Below are 18,609 nucleotides of genomic sequence, written 5' to 3' on the forward strand. Positions count from 1 at the left end.
AGATATCAGTCATTTGACAATCTTTTCCAGCATCCAGAAAGCACCATCCCAAGAGGCCCTAATCTTAAATCACAGTCCAGATGTCAGAGCTGGAAGAGACTGCAGACACCATCTGGAGTCCACGATCCTCAAACACCAATGACTGGAGGAACCAGCTGGGATCTTAGAGGAACATAAGGCTATCTGAGTCCCACCCCTGGAGTCTTGACTGCGGCCCAGGATCTGGCTGCTTTTAACCTGCATCCTGTTGATTCTCATAGAGGAAGTTCCAGAATTCCACTCCAGGAAACCCTGACTTAGTCTCATGGCCCCACTCGACAGATGGTTGACACTGAGGCTGCTAAAGACTTCAGAACTGGGTGACTGGATCAGAATTCCACATCCTGCCCCACGGATTAGAACTCTTCTAGCAGCTCCCACCATCTCTCCCCTCCCACAGGTAAACTGGGCGTCTCCTGAGATTGAGACTGGCAGCTGTAGCCCCTCGGCCCTCCTTGCCTCTCCTCCTGCTGGTCCCGAACCCTGAGCCTCTGTGTGACCACACTCTTCACATCCCACAGGTGCCTGGATCCAGAGCTGCCTCCTCTAGGGAGCCTCCCTTGCCCATCCTGCCCGCCTGTGTATGCATGTCCTCCCCCAACCAGACTGTGCCTGGCCCTAACTAGAGGACGACGGAAGAGAAGCTCAGCTGTTTGCAGAAATATAAGGGAACCTGGCACCCCCAGAGTTCCTGGTACTGGAGGGAGCAGGTGAACCCAAGTTCCATGAGCAAGTCATGGAATCCACTGGTAGTGGGAGCTCAGGGTCCAGTAGCTGGGCTGCCTGAACTGGCTAATGGTCCAAGCACCCCATACTGAGGCGTAGGAAGGCCAGGCCGACTGGTGTCTGAGGATGGGGGCCAGGCCGGGGGGCACAACCTGTCTGTCCCAGCTGGGACAGCTCCATGGCTGTCGTGGACTGAATGATGTCCCCCTCCAAATTCCTGTGTCAAAGCCCTGAGCCTTTAAGGAGGTAATTACAATTAAATGAGGTTATAAAGAGGGGCTTTGATCCCATAGGACTGGTGCCCTTATAAGAGGAAGAAACACTGGAGATCTGCCTCTGAGTGCACACAGAAGGCTGCGTGAGGATGAGCGAGGTGGCCAAGGAGAAAGCTCTCACCAGACAGCAATCCTGACAGCGCCCTAATCTTGGACTTCCAGCTTCCAGAACAGTGAGAGAAGAGATGTCTGTTAAGCCGCCCATCTGCAGCATGTTGTTACGACAGGCCGGGCTAATACACTGGCCACGGCCCACGCCGCCTCCTTCCCCTTCAGGGGCTTCATGCCTCTCCTGCCCTAGAGAGGCTCTGGCCTGTCCTCCGAGGGCCCCGCACTGCGGCTGTGTCCTCCACAGACCTGGCCCTGGGGAAGGTAAAGGGCTGGGGCCCACTAGCTCTCTGGGGAAGAGAGGGTCACCACACCGGTGTCTCCTGGCCCTGCAGCCGCCTCCGTCCCATCCCGAGGTTGGACTACATTAATCACTCTGCTGCTTCACGGGCCTCTCCAGGCACAGGGTTCCCCCGTGCGTGAAGGTTTAGACATGCGGCAGATTTATCTGTGTCTCACCGGTGTCCTGTGTGTCTGAGGCCCCAGCTCTGCCAGGGTCCTGCTCTCTGGACAGTGGAGATGGGAGAGAGAGGACTGCAAAGTACCACACTGCCCTCCGTGACAAGCCCTGGGCCGCAGCCGTGGGGACACGGCCAGCCCTGATCCACTTCCCCGTGCAGCGGTCAGCACAGCTTCGTCAGGAATGCTCACTCACAGCCAGCGGCCAGCATGGCCTGAGCTCTCTTCACCCCATCTTCTGCCAGGGAGGACGGCATGGTCCTCGAGGCACAGGACCTAGTGACCCCTAAGCGGGCCACGGGGACAACAGGGCATCCCAGAAACCGGCATGTACAGCACCAGCTTCGTGGCAGGTGAGCGCTCTCACCGAGTCTCCTTGGGCGGGGGGTGGGGGGAGAGAAGTCTACAAATTAAACAGCTACTCACATGGAAACTTGAGTCTGCGCCAAATGAGAAACAGATTTCACATGGCAAGTGATTACAACAACTTTTCTGGAAAACAACTGTATGTTTACACAACACTGGCCGCCCTTCCCATCGCGGAGGGGTGGGTGAGAGCGGTGGGCTTTAGGACGTTACAGCACCTACGCTGGTACCACGTGGTACCTTCAGACAGCTGGAGCCGTCCCACACGGGAGGCGGAGATTTCCTCGGTGGGAACCCCGGTAAGAAGGGGACCACACTGCGTACTTCGGCAGTATCTTCTCATCCTTGCGGTCACGCCCTCGTCAAAGGCATGGTGCCGGAGCTACAACGCAGGGTTCAAATCCCAGCTCTACCTCTGGCAGGTGGTGAGGCCCCGGGCAAGGGAGCGTATGAGCCCGAGTCTCCTCGTGGCTGCACACCGGGGCTGTCGCTGGGTCAGGCTGCCTTGCCTGAGGTGGTGCTGGGACTCGGCTCTGAACCACTGGCAGCGACGGCCAGACTGGAGAGAGCACCCAAGGAGACTCAGACCCTGCTGCTGAGGAACACCACGCGCAGGCGGAAGCGGGGTGCAGCCGCCGGGCAGGTCCGTGGGAGACTCCGGGCCCGCCTGGCCTTCGGAGTTGGGGGGAGTAGAGGTACAGCTGGGCCTTCTTGCGCTCCTGCTGCAAAGTCAGTGTTTCCGGGTCCCTTCTCCACCACGGAGTTTCTCGTCCAGTGTAGAGTCCAAGTGTGAAATGCGGAGAAAGCGAAGCCTCTGTCATCGCTGCTTTTCTTGTTGTGGAAGAAAAACCACGTGATTTGCTGCCATTTTGTCACCAGGAATGCTTCTGGCCTCACCTTGTTGGCCAGCAAACACTTGCTTGTCAAAAGAAAGGGGCGACACGGCCTTCTGAGCCATGTGGTTCTCCCAATAGCAGACCTCGGAAGGCTGGTCCCTGCCCCGGAATCACCTGGCCAGTTTGCACTCAGGCCCTGCAGAGAAGGGCCCCATCTACTGGCCCACAGGCACACTGCCACACAGGGCTGCGGGCAGACTGCAGAGCCAAGCCTTCTGGCAGCAAAAATGGAACAAAGGTGCCACTGCTGGGGACTGAGGCTTTCCTAGCACGTTAGACCTTGGGAAGAGCTGCAGTCTCATTTGGCCTTCAGCCTACCTTCCCCTGGAGCCTAACGCACTCAGGAATGAGCACACTCTGTAGTCTGAAGTGCCTTACACCGGAGCAACCATTAATAAACGCCCCTGGGCCCAGCATTCTGCTGTTGTGGACTGCACCAGTTTTCTAAACCCCGAATGGGCCCTATGTTACTCGGCGACTTCACCACTCATTCCTCTTCAACTTTCTTGGAAGAGCAAAGTAAACCTCAGGTCAGAGAGTTCGATGGCAGCCATGACTTAAAGTGACGTGTCAAAGATGAAGGGTACCCCTGACTCGTAAGACACGGTGCCTGCTGGCAGCTTCCACAGAGCGGAAGTAAAGGCAGACCCAGGCGCAGCCTTGGGCCTCCCCTTCCATCCTGGCTGTGCTGCAGAAATCTTTCTGTAGCCTGTTCATGCCCACATGCATATTTTACTATTACATAAACAATGGATTCAACATAGAACATTCCAAAAACACGGAAAAAGAAAGAAAAAAAAAACCCAAATAATCCCACTATTTAATAAAAAATCAGTTAATCCCAGTATTCAAGTCAATGTGTTAATCCTGAAGTTTTCCGCCAAACTTTTCTCTCCATGGGAGAGACACAAAAACAAGGGCACCTATAAAGACAGACCCCTGGCCCCCCGACCACTGTGCCCAGTACAGTGTACTTCTTCCCAGATGGTAAACTGTCCTTAATTCTGATTTAAACTGGCTGGAGGTGGTCTGTAACCAGAACTGGCCTGATCATCTCTTTCCTGAACAATGGGCATTCGTTCAGGGTGCTTCCAATTCTCAGCTGTCATAAACAATCTCTTTAGGCAGCAGGAGCTCACAGGTCAATTGTTCCCTTTGCTTTGAACTTCTTTGCAGATCGCTCGCTTGACCGCAGCTGGAATTTGCTCCCATAAATGTAGGACACAAAGCCATCGACCTCCACAGTGAACACACAGTTTAGCTTGGGGATAACTGAGAAAAAAAGCAGGAGAAAAAGGATGAGGAAAAGAATCCTGGTAGTAAGTTCACTTTTATGAAGAATATTATTCCTAAGATGTTCATACCAGAACATATGAAAAGCTAATGGGAAATGGGGGAACCCACAGAGGTAACACACCAGGATTACAGGGGGCTATTCTGCCAAGAAAGCCAATTTAGTCACGTTTTACATATAACTCAACACCTAATTTTCAGGGTCAAAGGCTCTGAACCAAACTCCCACAACCAGAAACTCTCAGAAAAACTGCCCAAAACAGGTCTTACCACATAACTTTCAGATGACGCACAGCTTTATGCTTATTGGGGAAACTTGTATACCACTTTCTGAGGTTTAAAATGAGAGCAGAATATATAGGGAAATGGAAGAAAGCAGCAAGAAAACCAAGCTCAAAACTTACAGGAAGAAAAACCTCAGTGTGGTTTTGAAATTGGGGGTGTGGAAACCCCGACAGACCGGCTGCCCGCCCAGCCAGCACAGTGAGCCCCAGCACACCAGGCCGGTGGGTCCGCGCTTGCTTCCCTGGAACCCGCGTCACCACCAAGGGTGCGGCTCCTCAAACTCCAGGAGCAGGGGCTACCTTAGCTTCCTCCCTGGTATCTGGCTACACCCAATGCGAGGCAGCAGCCTTTGGGCAGGGGAAGGGTCCCAGTCTGGGCAACAGACCCAGGTGTCTGGAAGCCCAGACAAGCAAACCTTCCTTCCTCTGATCTTATCTGCTCCAGGCTGCTGGCTGGGCTCACCAGAGCCTCAGGGAGAGCCCTGGGTGCTGGGCTGGCCTCTGCAGGCCTGGGACATAAGATCGGCAGGTACCTACAATCTGTGCTGACTTGAGAAGCCAGACCGACCCTGAGAACCAGGAGCAAAGGGCTGACAAATCAGCCGGGGTGCCGCAGCCCCAGGCACCTTCAGAGATCCAGTTCCGTACCTTTCAGGCGGTCTTCTTTAGTGATAATTTTGAAAACGTGCTTTGTTTCCTGTAGAAGGATTCCTGTAACGCCCACGTAAGAGGGGCATTTGGATTTTGTGACTGCAAAGGAAAAAGGTTGTTCAGGGCTCAGGCCTCTGCAGTGTTGAGGGAGCCACAGGCAGTTAGGCCTTCGGGAGCTGGGGGTCCTGGTCCCAACCCTGAGCCAGCAGAGGAAGAAAGAGCGCCCAGAGGGGCAGGGGGAGGCGGAGGATCCTCAGCTGGGCAGGGGCTAAGTGGAATGAGCATCCAGGTGTCTCAATCCCTTGCGGGTGGCTTTGTAGCCTCCGGGCTGCTCTGATAAGGTGTCCTTTGGAGGGCCTGCAGCCAGAGGGGCCCTGGCAGGATAGTGGAGCCAAGAGGTCACATGTGCATCCAGCACCACCAAGGCCCACAGTCAGGTTGCCCTGGCAAGGCCAGGTCTCATTTATGGGACCTGAATAAACATGTCTTCCCACAACCTCCTGAATGGTGGCAAGAATGGCATCCCACTACAGACCACCCAGCAGTTAGCTGCCACCACAGGCAGCAGGCCCTCGCCTCCCCCGACCCATGTTGCAAAGCAGGCAACACACATTCACAGAACCCCTGACATGTGCCTGGCACTGTCCTAGGGAGGTGAACAAGACAGTCTTGGGTTCTGCTCTCATGGACCTGCTGTTCTAATAGGGGGAGGGGTACTGTGTACCAAACCAGACAACTGTATTTTCTGATAGTGATGAGTGTTATGAAAAAAGGACAGGGTATAGGGGTGGGGGCAGGGTCACCTTTAGTGGTGGCAGGCCCCTAGGAAGTGACATCTGAGTAGGGACCTGGGTAACAAGAGTCAGTCTGTGAGCACACAGAACACTCTGGGCAGAAGGAAGAAGCAAAGGGCCTGAGGCAGGGCCAGGTCTGGTGAGAAGCAGAAAGCTGCCATTGTGATTAGACCTGGTGCCCAGGGAGGCTGGACAGGGCATTTGGACCACAGTAAGGAGGCAGAAAGGACACAGCTTGATTTGCTATAAAACTTGCACTCCAGCCGCCCGGTCAGGGGAGGGGCAGTGTGTCAGAGGCAGAGGGTCAGGCAGCTTTGCTGTAACCCAGGGGAGGCGGTGGCGCCTTAGGTTTGGGTGTTAGGGCGCGCTGATGGGCTGGAGGTGGGCCTTGGCCTGAGCAAGCAGGGTAAACAGCGGCAGGACTATCAGTGGCGCTCGGGGGCGCTGCCAGTAGTGATTCCTGGTGGGGACTGAGATGGGGAAGACCCGGGGAGGCGCTGATCAGCCGAGGGGCCCAGAGCCCTGTTCTGGGTATGTAAATTTTGCAGTTCCTGCTGCACGTCCGGCACTGTGTGTCCAGTGGACAGCTGGATTCAGGAGTTCAAGGGAAAGGTCTGTGCTGGAGATGACAACTTGGGAACTGTCGGCCCACAGCTGACATTTAAAAACCACGGGACTGTTCAAGATACCAGGCTGTGGGGAGTGCCATCAGCTGCTGTGCCCTTTGGGATACCGGCAGGGTCTCTGTGTGGAGAAGGTGCACCGAGAACACTGACAGTGTCCAACAAGTGGCCAGCACTGGCCAAGACAGCTACAGTCACCTCCCACCCTCAGTGCTGGCGACGTGGGGACGTCCGCATGGCAAGGAACGTATCTAATACCATGACACAGTGCTATGTTGGCCCGAGTGATGGCCTGGGCATCCAGATGACGTGCTTTGAGAAAAATTACCTGAGACAATAGCGCCATGAAGATCTGCCTTTAAGAGCTTGGCCTGAATCATCTGTGGCTGCCTACGACGTAAACAGAAGCCCTTAAAGCGTACCACGAGAAAGAATTCTGAAAGCAGCGAACAGGTCTACCAACTCCTGCAGCCAGGCGATGCTGACAGCAGGCTCTGAAGGCAGCATTTACAACGACCCTAAGACCTGGGCTCTACCTCCAAAGGGCAAGGCTTTAGAATTGCAACTCACGTGTCTGGTTTGAGACCATTGCACAGATCCCGGATGTACTGTTTCCAGAGTTCATGCAGAGGGAGAAAAAGACTGTACCTGTGGCAAAGTCAGAAAGAGGTAAAAAGTTGGGCAATGTGAGCTTGGGATTGTAACATCCAAAGAGTTATGCCAAGGATCATGACCCAGATCACTGGGGCCTGGGCGCAAATCCTAGTTCTACTCTGGATAACCTCCCTAAAATCCAGTACTTTCACCTCTCAAACCTCAGTTTCCTCTCTGGTAGAAACCTCTCAAGGCTTTTTTGCTAATGAGAAGAGGAAGGCGTTGCCTCTCTTCCCCCTTCATCCTTCCTGCTGGCTAGATGCGGCCGTGACAGCTGGAGCTCAAGCTGACATCTGAGACCACGAAGCAACATCTAAAGAGGGTGGGCAGCAAGGATGCCCCCAAGGCTACACTCTTGGTGTTCTGATGGCCATGGAACTGCCTGCCACACCAGTCCAGGCTGGCATTCATCTGGATTTCTTTTCCTAAGACAGAAATAAACTTCAGTCTCGTTTAGGCCACTGCTATTTTGAGGTTTTCTGTTACAGTAAGCTGAACCCAGTAAGCCCTCAGTAAACAGGAGCTGCTGGTTGTCATAAGTCCCTGTGCAAGGTGACAAGTCTGTCTGGAGGGTGAGTGAGAAATAGTGGGGTGAAGGGGAGGGTCAGGTAAGAGGACCCCAAAGGGGCCTCCCTAGTGCTCTGTCAGGAATCCATTCAACAAAGCTACTGGTTAGAGAAATGAGAGCCTCCAGCTCAACCCAAAGTGGACTCTGTCAGTGGGGACAAGAGTGAGGAACACTCGGGGCAGGCAGCAGTCCCTGCCTCCTCCCAAAGCCCAGCTGATTTTGTGAGAGGGGCCATGAACAAAGTGACAGACTCCATCTTGTGGGATGTGGGAGGCTATTTGGCTACAGACCTTGAAGAAAATCCTAGGAACAGTCCTAAGACATGCAAATGCTGAAATGTGGCCAGGGAGGGATGGAGCATCAGCTGGAGGGAGGAACACGTCCTCCCACAGAGAGTGATGTGTCTCTTTCAGAACCTTCTGAAACACGTGGGCAGTGCGTTCTTTGGAAATAAAACCCCAATGGGTGATTGTGTCTATTGCTAGTAAAGGCTACAAAGAGATACATATTAAGAAATGTCAGTTCCTCTTTTTTCTAAGAAAACTGAAAGACAAATAGCCTGTTGCCATGGGCAATAGACCCACTTATGGAACAGGTCTCATTTCTTAAGGCTAGGACACAAGCCCAGCAGAAAAGCCAAACCCACTTTGAACTGGTAAAGGAAGGCTGCCCCCTTGCGGCAGAAGTGGGAGAGGCTCTCTTAGCTTAAGTGGAGCCCAGGCTACCTAGACTTCCAAGTCCACACTCAGTGCTAGGAAGATCAAGCTGCTGGGGTGGAAAGGCAGGAGAGGCCTGGCATACCTCTGCTGCTCTGGTTTAATGTCAAAGAGCCGCAGCTCCCTCCGCTGCTTAGCAGAGAGGCCTTTGGATTTCTTTTTCTTTTCCTTCCGCTTCCGATGAGTGAAGTACTCCAGAACAACAGCCTTGCGTTGCAGGTGGTCCTCCTGGGCTTGCTGGCTCATGCGGGGCATGCTCCGCTTCAGGAAGGCCCTCACGAAGGCCTCGGCCCGCTGGGTTCCTGGGTGCTGCACGGGGATAAGATGGTGTGGTGCTCACTGCCCTGGTTGGGCTACCCAGGACCCCAGGGCCACCCCCCTCCACCACCGCAACAGCAGTTGTACTGCCTTTGCAGACCCACCCATCGACCCACTGAGGATCACCCAGCCTCTCATCTGCCAAGTGTTTGCTACCCATAGCTGGCCAGATATGAAAGTCACGTGCAAATGCCAATTTGTGACTGCCATGTCAACCTCCAACTTCCTACCTCACTTCTCTGAGGTTACTCTGATGACAAAAAATAAATAACACCATTATATTTGGAAGAAAAGACTTCTCTCATCCTTGGCAGGAAGGAAAGCTTGAGAAATGTATGAAAACAGTATTTAAACAGTCATGATCAGAGGAAGGCAAGCTCACAACAGAACCAAGCCATGGACTCAACAGAAATGACCCTAATACTAGTAAAATCGGCATAACCAAGTACTCCCGGTGGGCCCAGCCGCAGCAGGAAGGGATTTTGACACACTGCGATACTTTTTACTTGAGTACTGTGGTGGACGCCACATGGCTACTCTCCAAGTCTGCTCTGGAATCACTTGGGGAAAGAAACTGTCGGCGTATCTTAGCCCCACGTGTTCACTCTTTTCCACACAGAGCGGAGCGTCATATGACTGTGACTGAGCAGCTGCTCTGAGAGGACTTCCTGGCAAAGTAACTGTCAAAATTGTGTGTAATTCTTCAAAACAACCTCCAAGCATCCTGTCTGTCAAGCTGGAGTTCCACCAGCCTAGTCCTCACTCAGGTGTCTCTGCCTTCATGCCTGCCACAGCCCCAGGGAGCACTGTCTACTGAGGTCCCCCCCTCTTGGCTGGGCCATTTCCTGAATCTCTGTTGCACTAACCAGTCTGCAAACACCTTGAGGCTAATGTGTCAACAGTAATCAAGCTCTCCCTTCATGGGGGAGAATCGGGCACAGTGGCGGGTGGGAGGTAGGGATGAAGATAACACACAGTCTTCAAGTAGCCATGGACAGAAGGGCAGTCAGCTTCAGCTTTGTACTTTTAGTTGCATCACTATTATTACTGTAAAAGGATAATTATTTGATTCTTTAAATACCTAAGTGGACCATTTAAATACCCATCTTTATTTATATATATTCAGTTTTATATATATATATATATATATGTGTGTGTGTGTGTGTGTGTGTGTGTGTGTATGCTGTATACAAGAAACTAATACAACATTGTAAATCAACTATACTTCAATTTAAAAAAAGGGGGAAAATACCCATCTTTCATAGAGAAGCCAAATAAAGGTATATTAGTATTTCAAAATATTAATTTCAAAGTAACTCCTTCATTATGAGTCACCAGTGAAGCTTTTTCTAAACTCATAAAGTATGTTTCTACCATCTAGATCTAATCCAGAAATTACACTTATGCAATATGATCTGCGTGCTCTCTTCAGGAGTGAAGGGGGCACTATAACAAGGTCAAATGACAGTGCTTGCCATGGCAGGTTTCAGGTGGGTATAGTCTGGTGTCCCCTACACAGTGGGAGATGACACAGATCAAGAAGTCCCAGTTAACCAAACTTGACTCTGGTATAATGGGAAAGAAGGCCAGCAGAACAACAGACCTTGATTAAGCCTAACACATCTGCTGGAAATGTGAGGGGTAAAACGTGGGAGAGGACATCTAAAACAACACTAAAGGTTTAGAAGTCACTGAGTCATCTCTGTCATCACCTCTGTTGCCCCCGACCTCCTGCCAAGCACTGTACCTGAACATCCAACTCTTTCGCCTCTTTCTGAGAAAAGGCATGGTAGATCACACCTGGGGGATTAAAGAAAAAAAAAAAACAAAACAAGAAATGATCATTCCTGTTGGCTATGACTATAAGGTCTAAAATGTTTATAACTATGAAAATAATGACGCTCATTCAGAGATAGAAGAAGATGGGGTTAGGACAAAGAGCACAACCTCAAAGCCTTCTTGGATGCCCCTTGTCCCACCCTTCAGCCCCACCACCCTCGAAGTTCCAGTGGTGTGCTCTAAAATAGTGCTTCTCAAACGCTAATGTGTATCAGAAGCTCTGGGACCTTATTAAAATGTAGGTTCTTGGGACCCACACTCAGATCCTGCATTTCTAACAAGTTCTCAGATGCTACTGCATCTCAGGAGACACTGCCCGGAGTTGCACTGGTTTAAAATACTATGGTTAGGAGCCTGAGCAGTTGATCTAAAAGTCTAATGATGTAACTTATTTAAAAGTTATGTGGCGGGGCTTTCCAGGATGAAGACGGTCAGAACCATTACAATTTTTTGACTGTTAGATGTCTAAAAACAGACCTTCTCACATTTTAGTATCTATGAAACTGAGATGTATCATACAGTTGATGGTGTCCTAAACTGATAAAATACGGCAGATCTTTCTTCAAGCTCAAAATATGTATTACTCAATGTGGTTTCAACCTGTAAAAACTTTCATACTCCTATTTCTTAATTTGTCTTAAGAAGAAAACCACAGCACTGGAACAGAGCATGGGTGTGAATGGGATAAGAATGACACAAAGGCTTGGTTCAAGGGCCAAAAGACTGGAAATTCTGATTCACACTGCATTCTGTAAATTCCACCCCAGTTCCACTGTGCTTCCCTGAGTACATCTGAACAAGCAAACCAAAGTGGTTACAAGTTTTATATACAGAGTCTGGTTCTCCCGCAAATGGAAGATAGGGATTAAAACTTGTCGGTAGAGAGCAACTTGCAGGGCCTGGGACCCCAGAAATGACTTTGCACTGGTTACAGGTGCCTAGCATTAGACCTGGTAGTCTTTTTTTTTTTTTTTTTTTTCCTGTAACGATAGACATCTAACAGTTACTGAGTACTGGTTACTTGCCATGCCCCTGATTAAAAGCTACATATATTTTATCACATTATACTTTCTCAAGCATCCTTTAAAGTAGTTATTATTCCTATTATGCACTGAGAAAACTGAAGTTCAGATACGCTGAGATACTTAACTTGATCACACAGGTAGGGAGTGGCAGAGGTGGAATTTAAAATCCAATTTTAACGGTGTCACTCCCTTGCTTCTAACTGTACTGGGTGCTTGCTCCCCTTCTGTGGCACATCTCTCCTCTGCTCAGCTCCCAAAGCCTTGGGTTAGTGATATTACTCCCCAGCACGCTTCCTGTGCTTTACATCAGTAGGGTTGTTCACACACAGCATGCTGGGCAGGTACCATTATCAGTACCTTACAAAATTGTAAACCGGATTGCAGAGAGGGCCAGGGCCTTGGCCACGCCACCCAGGGAGGTAGTGGCCAAGTCGGGCTAAGGCCTTGGGCCCTTCTCTAGCACCACTGAGCAGCCCCCTGAGAGAATCTGCCTGGGGCCAACTCTGACATCAATCCCTAGCTCCAAGACTGAGTCAGGCCAACTGGGACTCCGGGCCTCAGTTTCACTTATGTAAGGCAGGGCAATTCCCACAGCAGTTCCGTTCGGACTCCGCAGCGACCCTTTTCACCCACCAACACCTACATCTAGTCTCCGACTCTCTACATCCACCCCTCTCCAATTTCGTGGCCCTCAACCCTGCTTACTCTTCATTCTCGGACTGCTTCCGGTGCGCTCTGCTGACGTCTCCTTCAGGCGTCGCTCACTCCTCTCTACTTTCTTCAGCAGCCCTCGATCACCAGAGCCTGTCCCGTCAGAGCTGGCGGTGGAGAGTTTCCTGTGCCCAAGGTCGCCCAATAGGCTAAGTCGACAGACAGACACGGTCCCACCAGCAGCTGGAGTCGCAGGCTCCCAGCTCGTGGATGGCGCCGCCCGTGACGTCACCGGCGCGCGCCGACCTACGGTGGCGCATGCGCCACGGGGCGGACTCCGCTGCTTGGCGGAGCACGGCGGTTCTGGCGGGGCTATCTGCTTGGTGCGGCTGTCTCAGTTTGTGTGTTTCGTAGGCGGGGGAAGGCCAGAAGCTGTAGGATTGGAGTTGGGGAGTATGGAATGCTTGTGAAGGCCTGGAATAGGGCGAGGCGAGCCGACGACTTGACGCGAGGGAGGCTGGGGACCAGGGGAGGGTGGAAATGGGACGGGGGGGGTGGTGGTGGTGGAAATGAGGTCTCTGGGGTTTCTAATCAGTGCTCTCTACAGATCAGCCGAGGCACTGAAGTTGGGATAGGAGGCTTACATTCTTGCTTTGTCTCTGCTGCTAGCTAGCTGTGTGACCTCGCTTAAGGCACGTCCCGTCTCAGGGCCTCAGCTTTTCCCGTGTACTGTGAATGGGTTTGGGGTTGATGGTCTGTGAGTCTTCTCGAAACCCGTAATATTAGTTCCTGTCAATAAGGTAAAAGGCAAGGAACTGATTCTCATTCCCCTGGGGAAGGGTTCAAGTAGTGTGCCTGGAAGGCCTGGTGGAGACCTCTTAGAAGCTACGGGGGTCCTGCGCAGAACTGCAGCCTTAGCTTTTGCCGAGTGCTGGGCCTCGGCTGGGAGCTGCTCAAGAGAGAAAAGCAACGTGGTCTTTGTAGTAGTTCTCAACTTTCAGTATGAAATAGCCTCCTTTTAAAGGAAAAACATTTCTCTGGGAACTCTGGGAGTATGTCCACGCATCCTGGTTTGAGAAACATTGGTTTAAGTTTTTTTGGGTGATGACTTGTGCCATTTTGATCGTAAACATATGACTGCAGGCCCTGAAATTGAGTGACTTGTCAAGCGTTTGCTTTGTATGTATACTACCATCAAAACAGACACACAGAATTGCACTGGCAGATGCCTGGAAACACCTGGGAGGCTATGGGACTAAGTTTGAGAATCTGCTCTTGGGGATCCATACTATGTGAACTACCAAATGCATATTTTAAAATGGTGTAAAACAGCAGAAGACAGCAAGAATCAATTTCAGTGCAGTACTCAAGGGGGCCCTTTTGTGCAGGACCTTTGTGATTATGGGGATAAGGGAGAAGGCAGAACTCCGTTCTGAGAGCTCTTTTACAGTTTTTAGGACTCTTAACTCCAATTGACCCCTTCTTGAGTAGCCAAGGCAGCTCTGGATGACTGCCAGTCTTCCCTAGAATTCCCTGATTGTGGTGGGGTGAGCACTCCCAGAGCTGCAGTTTCTCCATAGTTCCCTGATCACTAGATCTTTTTAAAAGACAAACAAGCCACTTTATTATCCTCAGGAAATGCTTGTCTATGTATGCAGAGAGATACCTGTCTTCATAGGTATTAGTATTGTGATTGTCTTTTAGCAGAGGTTCCAAAATTACTTGAAAATAGTGGATTAAACAAACTATGTGCTAATTAATTAGGTTAATTAAATGCATGAAAATCACAGGGTAAGCTTCAAAAATTCATATTCCTTGCCATCCCTGGAGATAGGTGTATTTTTAAAGAATGTTCCCAAGTGATTTTGTTGAGGATTAATTAAGTTTGGGAACTATATAGTATGGTACATATATATAACATATAACGGAATACCAAGCAGTCATTAAACAAATTACATACAATTTTTAAAAAGGTAGCAAAATATTACTGTATAAAACCAAATAGTATATACACAAATGGATCGGAAAGAATTACAATAATATGCTGAAGGTTTCTGTAGCTGTGTAAGTGAACTTATGAGAGATTCTTTTTTCTTTTTATGTATTTTCTATATTTTAGTCAGTGAAAATAAGGCTTAAAAATTTTTTAATAGCTGGCAATGATAAGCTTTCAAACATGGATACTCATGTTTTCCCATTAGTGACCTTGTGAAAGTTCCATGAGAAGTCAAGATTTGTTAGCATCATTGCAGGTGACTTCCCCTTACCCCTGAACAACTTATTGTGAAAAACTTCAAATATACAGAAGAGTGGAAAGAATTCTATAGTGAACACCCGTATGCTTTTAGATTGTAGGATTAACATATGCTTCATTTTTACAGGTTTCTTTTGCTTTAAGACGTTCAGGCTGTTAGGTTGAGTACTCAAGAAAAGTTTCATATATAAGCTGAAAGATTAAGCCTCAATAAATAAGTGCATAGTTATGAAAATTAGGACCCTCTTTATAAATAAACACAACTAAATCCACAGAGGTCATTTATCTAATAGCCTCTGACGATACAGTGGAAAAATATTATTTCTGCACTCCTTTTTTTCCACTTTTGGATTAAAGAAAACATTATTCATAGTAGATTTTTCTGCTGTTCTTTTAGGTGTGAGAAAAGGTAATAATCCCGAAGAAATGCTAACACATCTGCAATGAGTACGTGGAAGGCTTTGTTTTCAGTGAAAGTTGTAATCCTCCAAGTTAAAAAAAAGTGTGTTATTTTAATTACTCAGCCATAAAAAAGAATGAAGTACTGCCATTTGCAGCAACATGGATAGACCTAGAGATTATATTAAATGAAGTAAGTCAGACAAAGCAAGACATCATATTATATCACTTATGTGTGGGATCTAAAAAAGATACAAATTTTATTTAGAAACCAGAAATAGACTCAGACATAGAAAACAAACTATGGTTAACAAAGGGGAAAGGAGGGGAGGAATAAATTAGTTTGGGAGAGGAAGGGAGGGATAAATTAGGAATTTGGGATTAACAGATACACGGTACTACATATAAAGTAGACAACAGAGACCTACCATAGAGCACAGGAAACTATATTCAATTTCTTGTAATAAGCTATAAGGGAAAAGAATCTGAAAATATATGTATATATCTATGTATATGTATAACTGAATCACTTTGCTGTACACCTGAAACTAGCATCATAAATCAAGTACATTTTTATAAAAATTTTTCAAGTATGTTATTTTATATATTGTATGTATATATATATATATGTATACATGTGTGTCTATGTATGCAAATTTTTCTTTTGTGTCTTTTAAATGATTAAACCTGGTGTATTCGAGAAGGATGAGGTTTGTCTGCTGCTTTTCTAAAACAGGATGGCCTTGTCTGTAACGTGGGGTTGACAGCAGTACCTGCTTCCTAGGGTGGCTTTGAGCACCCAGTTAGACAATGCCCACGTTAAGACAGGGCTTGGCATAGACAGCACTGTTTGAGAGATCACAGCCATCATCATCTTCACCCTTACAATGCTGGAACACCCCCTGAGGCTCAAGATTATGAACTTCCCAGGCTCTGCTTTGCCATTGGTCTATATGCTGGTCCAGATGTGTTATATTGACAAGGGGAGCTTGGGGTAGGAGTTGGGGGTGGGGTGCTGGACACAGTGGCTCCAGCGATCGTTCCTCAAGCTTAACAATGCCACTAGGAACTGCCCAGTCTGACACAGTGCAGAGACTAGGCAGTAAGGTGCCATTGCTGACACTGGACTTTGCTGCTGGGCAAACCTCCTGCTGGGTAATTGGGTGCTTGGACTAGAAGCAGCAAAGGACTGATGTTTACAGGAGGATGACACATCAGTCCCTTCTGGTGAAGATGCAGCGCTGTGCTCTAAATCAATTTAAGACCAACCGCTTAGTATTCTGAACAGCAAGTGTAACAGAAAGTAACAAATCTGACTCCATATTAGATGTGTTTCTTTGGCTTTAATCCTGTGCCCTGTTTTCCAGGCTTAGTCTTGCTAGCTCTGCACCTTTTGTAAAAGAATGTTTCCTTTGGCCTGAAACGTACAGGAGAGCCTAGTCTCAAGGCTCTGACCTTTAAGGATATTAACACTTCTGCACTTACATAAAGATAACAAGTTGCAGAACAGAAAATACTTGTTTTAAAAATTTTACAGGGGTGCCACGACCTGACCCACAGGGACAGCTACAAGAACAAAGAATTCCTACACCAAGAAGTTTGCAACAACCAACCACACCCCCTCCCCTTTTTAGTATAAAGGGAGCCTAAATTCTGATTTAAGTGGTATGGTCCTTCAAGACATTAGTCTGCCATCTTTTCGGTTTGCCGGCTTTCCAAATAAAGTCGCTGTTCCTTGCCCCATCACCTCATCTCCCGATTTATTGGCCGGCTGGGCGGCGAGCATAACGAGTTTGGACTTGGTAACACAAGGGCTGTATCACTTGATATATGTGACCAAATAGTTTTGGAAGCCAGGTTTCTCAGTCAACCTCCACGAGTAACTGCAAGGCTACCTTGATCCTGAATATCTGAAATACAGCCATAATAGATCCTTGCAGTTCCCTGAAGAAGCTTCACTCAGAACTGAACCCACGGAGGAAAGCTTGGTTGGGGTTTTCATGATGCAGTGACTGAATGTGCAGGAGCTCTTCAGGGTCCTAAGAGATCTCCACTGGATTTGTGGGGTGATTCTTGAGGCACCTGCAGTATTTACAGTGAAATCACTGCAGGTTTGATGGGGCATGTGTGCATGAACCTCATATTTCTCTCCTGTTCTGCCTTGTGCTCAACTTTGGGGAAGCAATCATTGGCTCCAGGCTGAAGAGCTATGTGTTTACATGTGTGTGAGGCCATTCTGGTCCAAAATGTGGGAGAGTGGGAGGGAGAAGGAGCTGATAGAAAATCTCCCCAAATTGGCATTGGGCTGGATTGAAAAGCAGAGATACGTGATTTTATGGTGTTGGGAGTCCCGAAGCCCTGCTGGAGGTAGGGACAGAGAGCCTGCTCCTGTCTCTTCTGTTTTTTTTTTTTTTAAATATACATCATTCAGCTTAAGATGTTAAAAAACCCCAAAAAACCAAAAACAGCCCCCCCAGACCCCAGTATATATGGCACACAAAGGAGCAAGAACTATGACTAATCGAGAAAAGAATGGTCACTAGAACAAAACCATAGATGACCCAGATGTTCCAGTTGAAAGACAGGGTCTTTAAAATGCCGTCATAAATACATCAAATAACTTACCTGAAAAGAGTGGCAAAATGGATGAAAAGATGAGGAATTGCTGCAGAGACTGAGCTGAATTCTGAGCTGAAAAAGACTTTCAGTGTTCCTGGGGATGGCAAATGTGTTCAAACGTAACATTTTTGTAACTACTGAGAATATGTTCCCAGACCTCACACTCCCTTCTTTTTAAATCATCTGATAAATATTGATCTCCCACAAGCCCTGAGACCTCTCTGGGGCCCTGTGTCTTGCTTGTTAAGTGGAGGGATCCCTGGGGACTCTTACTGGCCTCCCTGCAGCCCTTGTACCACCCGGTCCTAGATGGGTCAGGTCCTGGAAAAGGTTCTCTGTGTGCTCGGCTGGGTCCTGAGAGCCACTTCACAGGCCGGGAGCCCCCTGAGCGGCCTCAGGGCATCAGATGGACATGGACCTTGCCAGCTGGGAGTGGCTCCACATTCAGGCTGGACTCTGAATTGTTTCCCATTTTCTCAGTACCCACGCCAACCCTCCTTTGTGAGGCTCCATCCTTGCCTGTCAGTGCCGTAACGGAGGCCTGGCCCCACTTTCTTCATGGTGCTGGTCCTCAGGGTAGTCAGAGCTTTAGGTGGGGGTGCAGCAGCCCTCTGTGAGCTTGGAGTGGCTTCCCTGTTTGTCTCTGGTTTTGGGACTCAGTGGGGAACTCCAGGAGCTAAATGTATTGGAGGCTGGAGGATACATCTCTGACGGACACCTGGAGGCCTGTGGATCTTTGATTTTGGAGCACTGATGGCTGTGATGGACGCACCCACACTTTTCCCATGGGAGCCAAGAGGAGGGTCTCAGCCCATCTGATGGGGGTTGGGCGGTGGGAGAAACTGAGGGGGGAGGTGGCAGGAGGTGACAATGACAGGCATATTTCAGATTTTTGACAAAGGTGGATAATGCTTCTTGATGCCTGAAGAAGAATGGCTTGAATGCTAATTTGGCCAAATGACAAATATTGGCACTTATTATTTGTAGGTTTACATTCCTCCCACCCCACTCCACCCTCTGCCCAGGGGAAGTCTTAGAATCTTGGATGGTCT

General features: G+C 49.0%; 1 protein-coding gene across 2 annotated transcripts; it reads right to left on the reverse strand.

Moving 5' to 3' along the window:
* Positions 1-2,079: 2,079 nt before the first annotated feature.
* POP4 (POP4 homolog, ribonuclease P/MRP subunit) lies at positions 2,080-12,579 on the reverse strand. Of its 2 annotated transcripts, XM_010950016.3 has the most exons (7): positions 12,340-12,579; positions 10,518-10,570; positions 8,538-8,761; positions 7,085-7,162; positions 6,843-6,904; positions 5,095-5,196; positions 2,080-4,141 (listed from the first exon to the last, which is right to left on the reverse strand). In XM_010950016.3, the coding sequence occupies exons 1-7, from the start codon at positions 12,344-12,346 to the stop codon at positions 4,005-4,007; spliced, it is 663 nt and encodes a 220-aa protein (XP_010948318.1). In that variant the 5' UTR covers positions 12,347-12,579; the 3' UTR covers positions 2,080-4,004. The 2 variants fall into 2 exon arrangements, with proteins under 2 accessions (XP_010948318.1, XP_010948319.1); XM_010950017.3 differs by lacking the exon at positions 5,095-5,196.
* Positions 12,580-18,609: the final 6,030 nt, after the last annotated feature.

This window comes from Camelus bactrianus, chromosome 9 (assembly GCF_048773025.1).
Source record: "Camelus bactrianus isolate YW-2024 breed Bactrian camel chromosome 9, ASM4877302v1, whole genome shotgun sequence".
Lineage (NCBI taxonomy): Eukaryota > Metazoa > Chordata > Mammalia > Artiodactyla > Camelidae > Camelus > Camelus bactrianus.

Excerpts from the sequence above, each read along its gene's own strand:
- POP4 (XM_010950016.3), bottom strand. Across the intron at positions 6,905-7,084 it reads AATGGTCTCAAACCAGACAC|GCAGCCACAGATGATTCAGG; the intron begins GTGAGTTGCAAT and ends TTTACGTCGTAG. Across the intron at positions 5,197-6,842 it reads TCATGGCGCTATTGTCTCAG|TCACAAAATCCAAATGCCCC; the intron begins GTAATTTTTCTC and ends TTTCCTTTGCAG.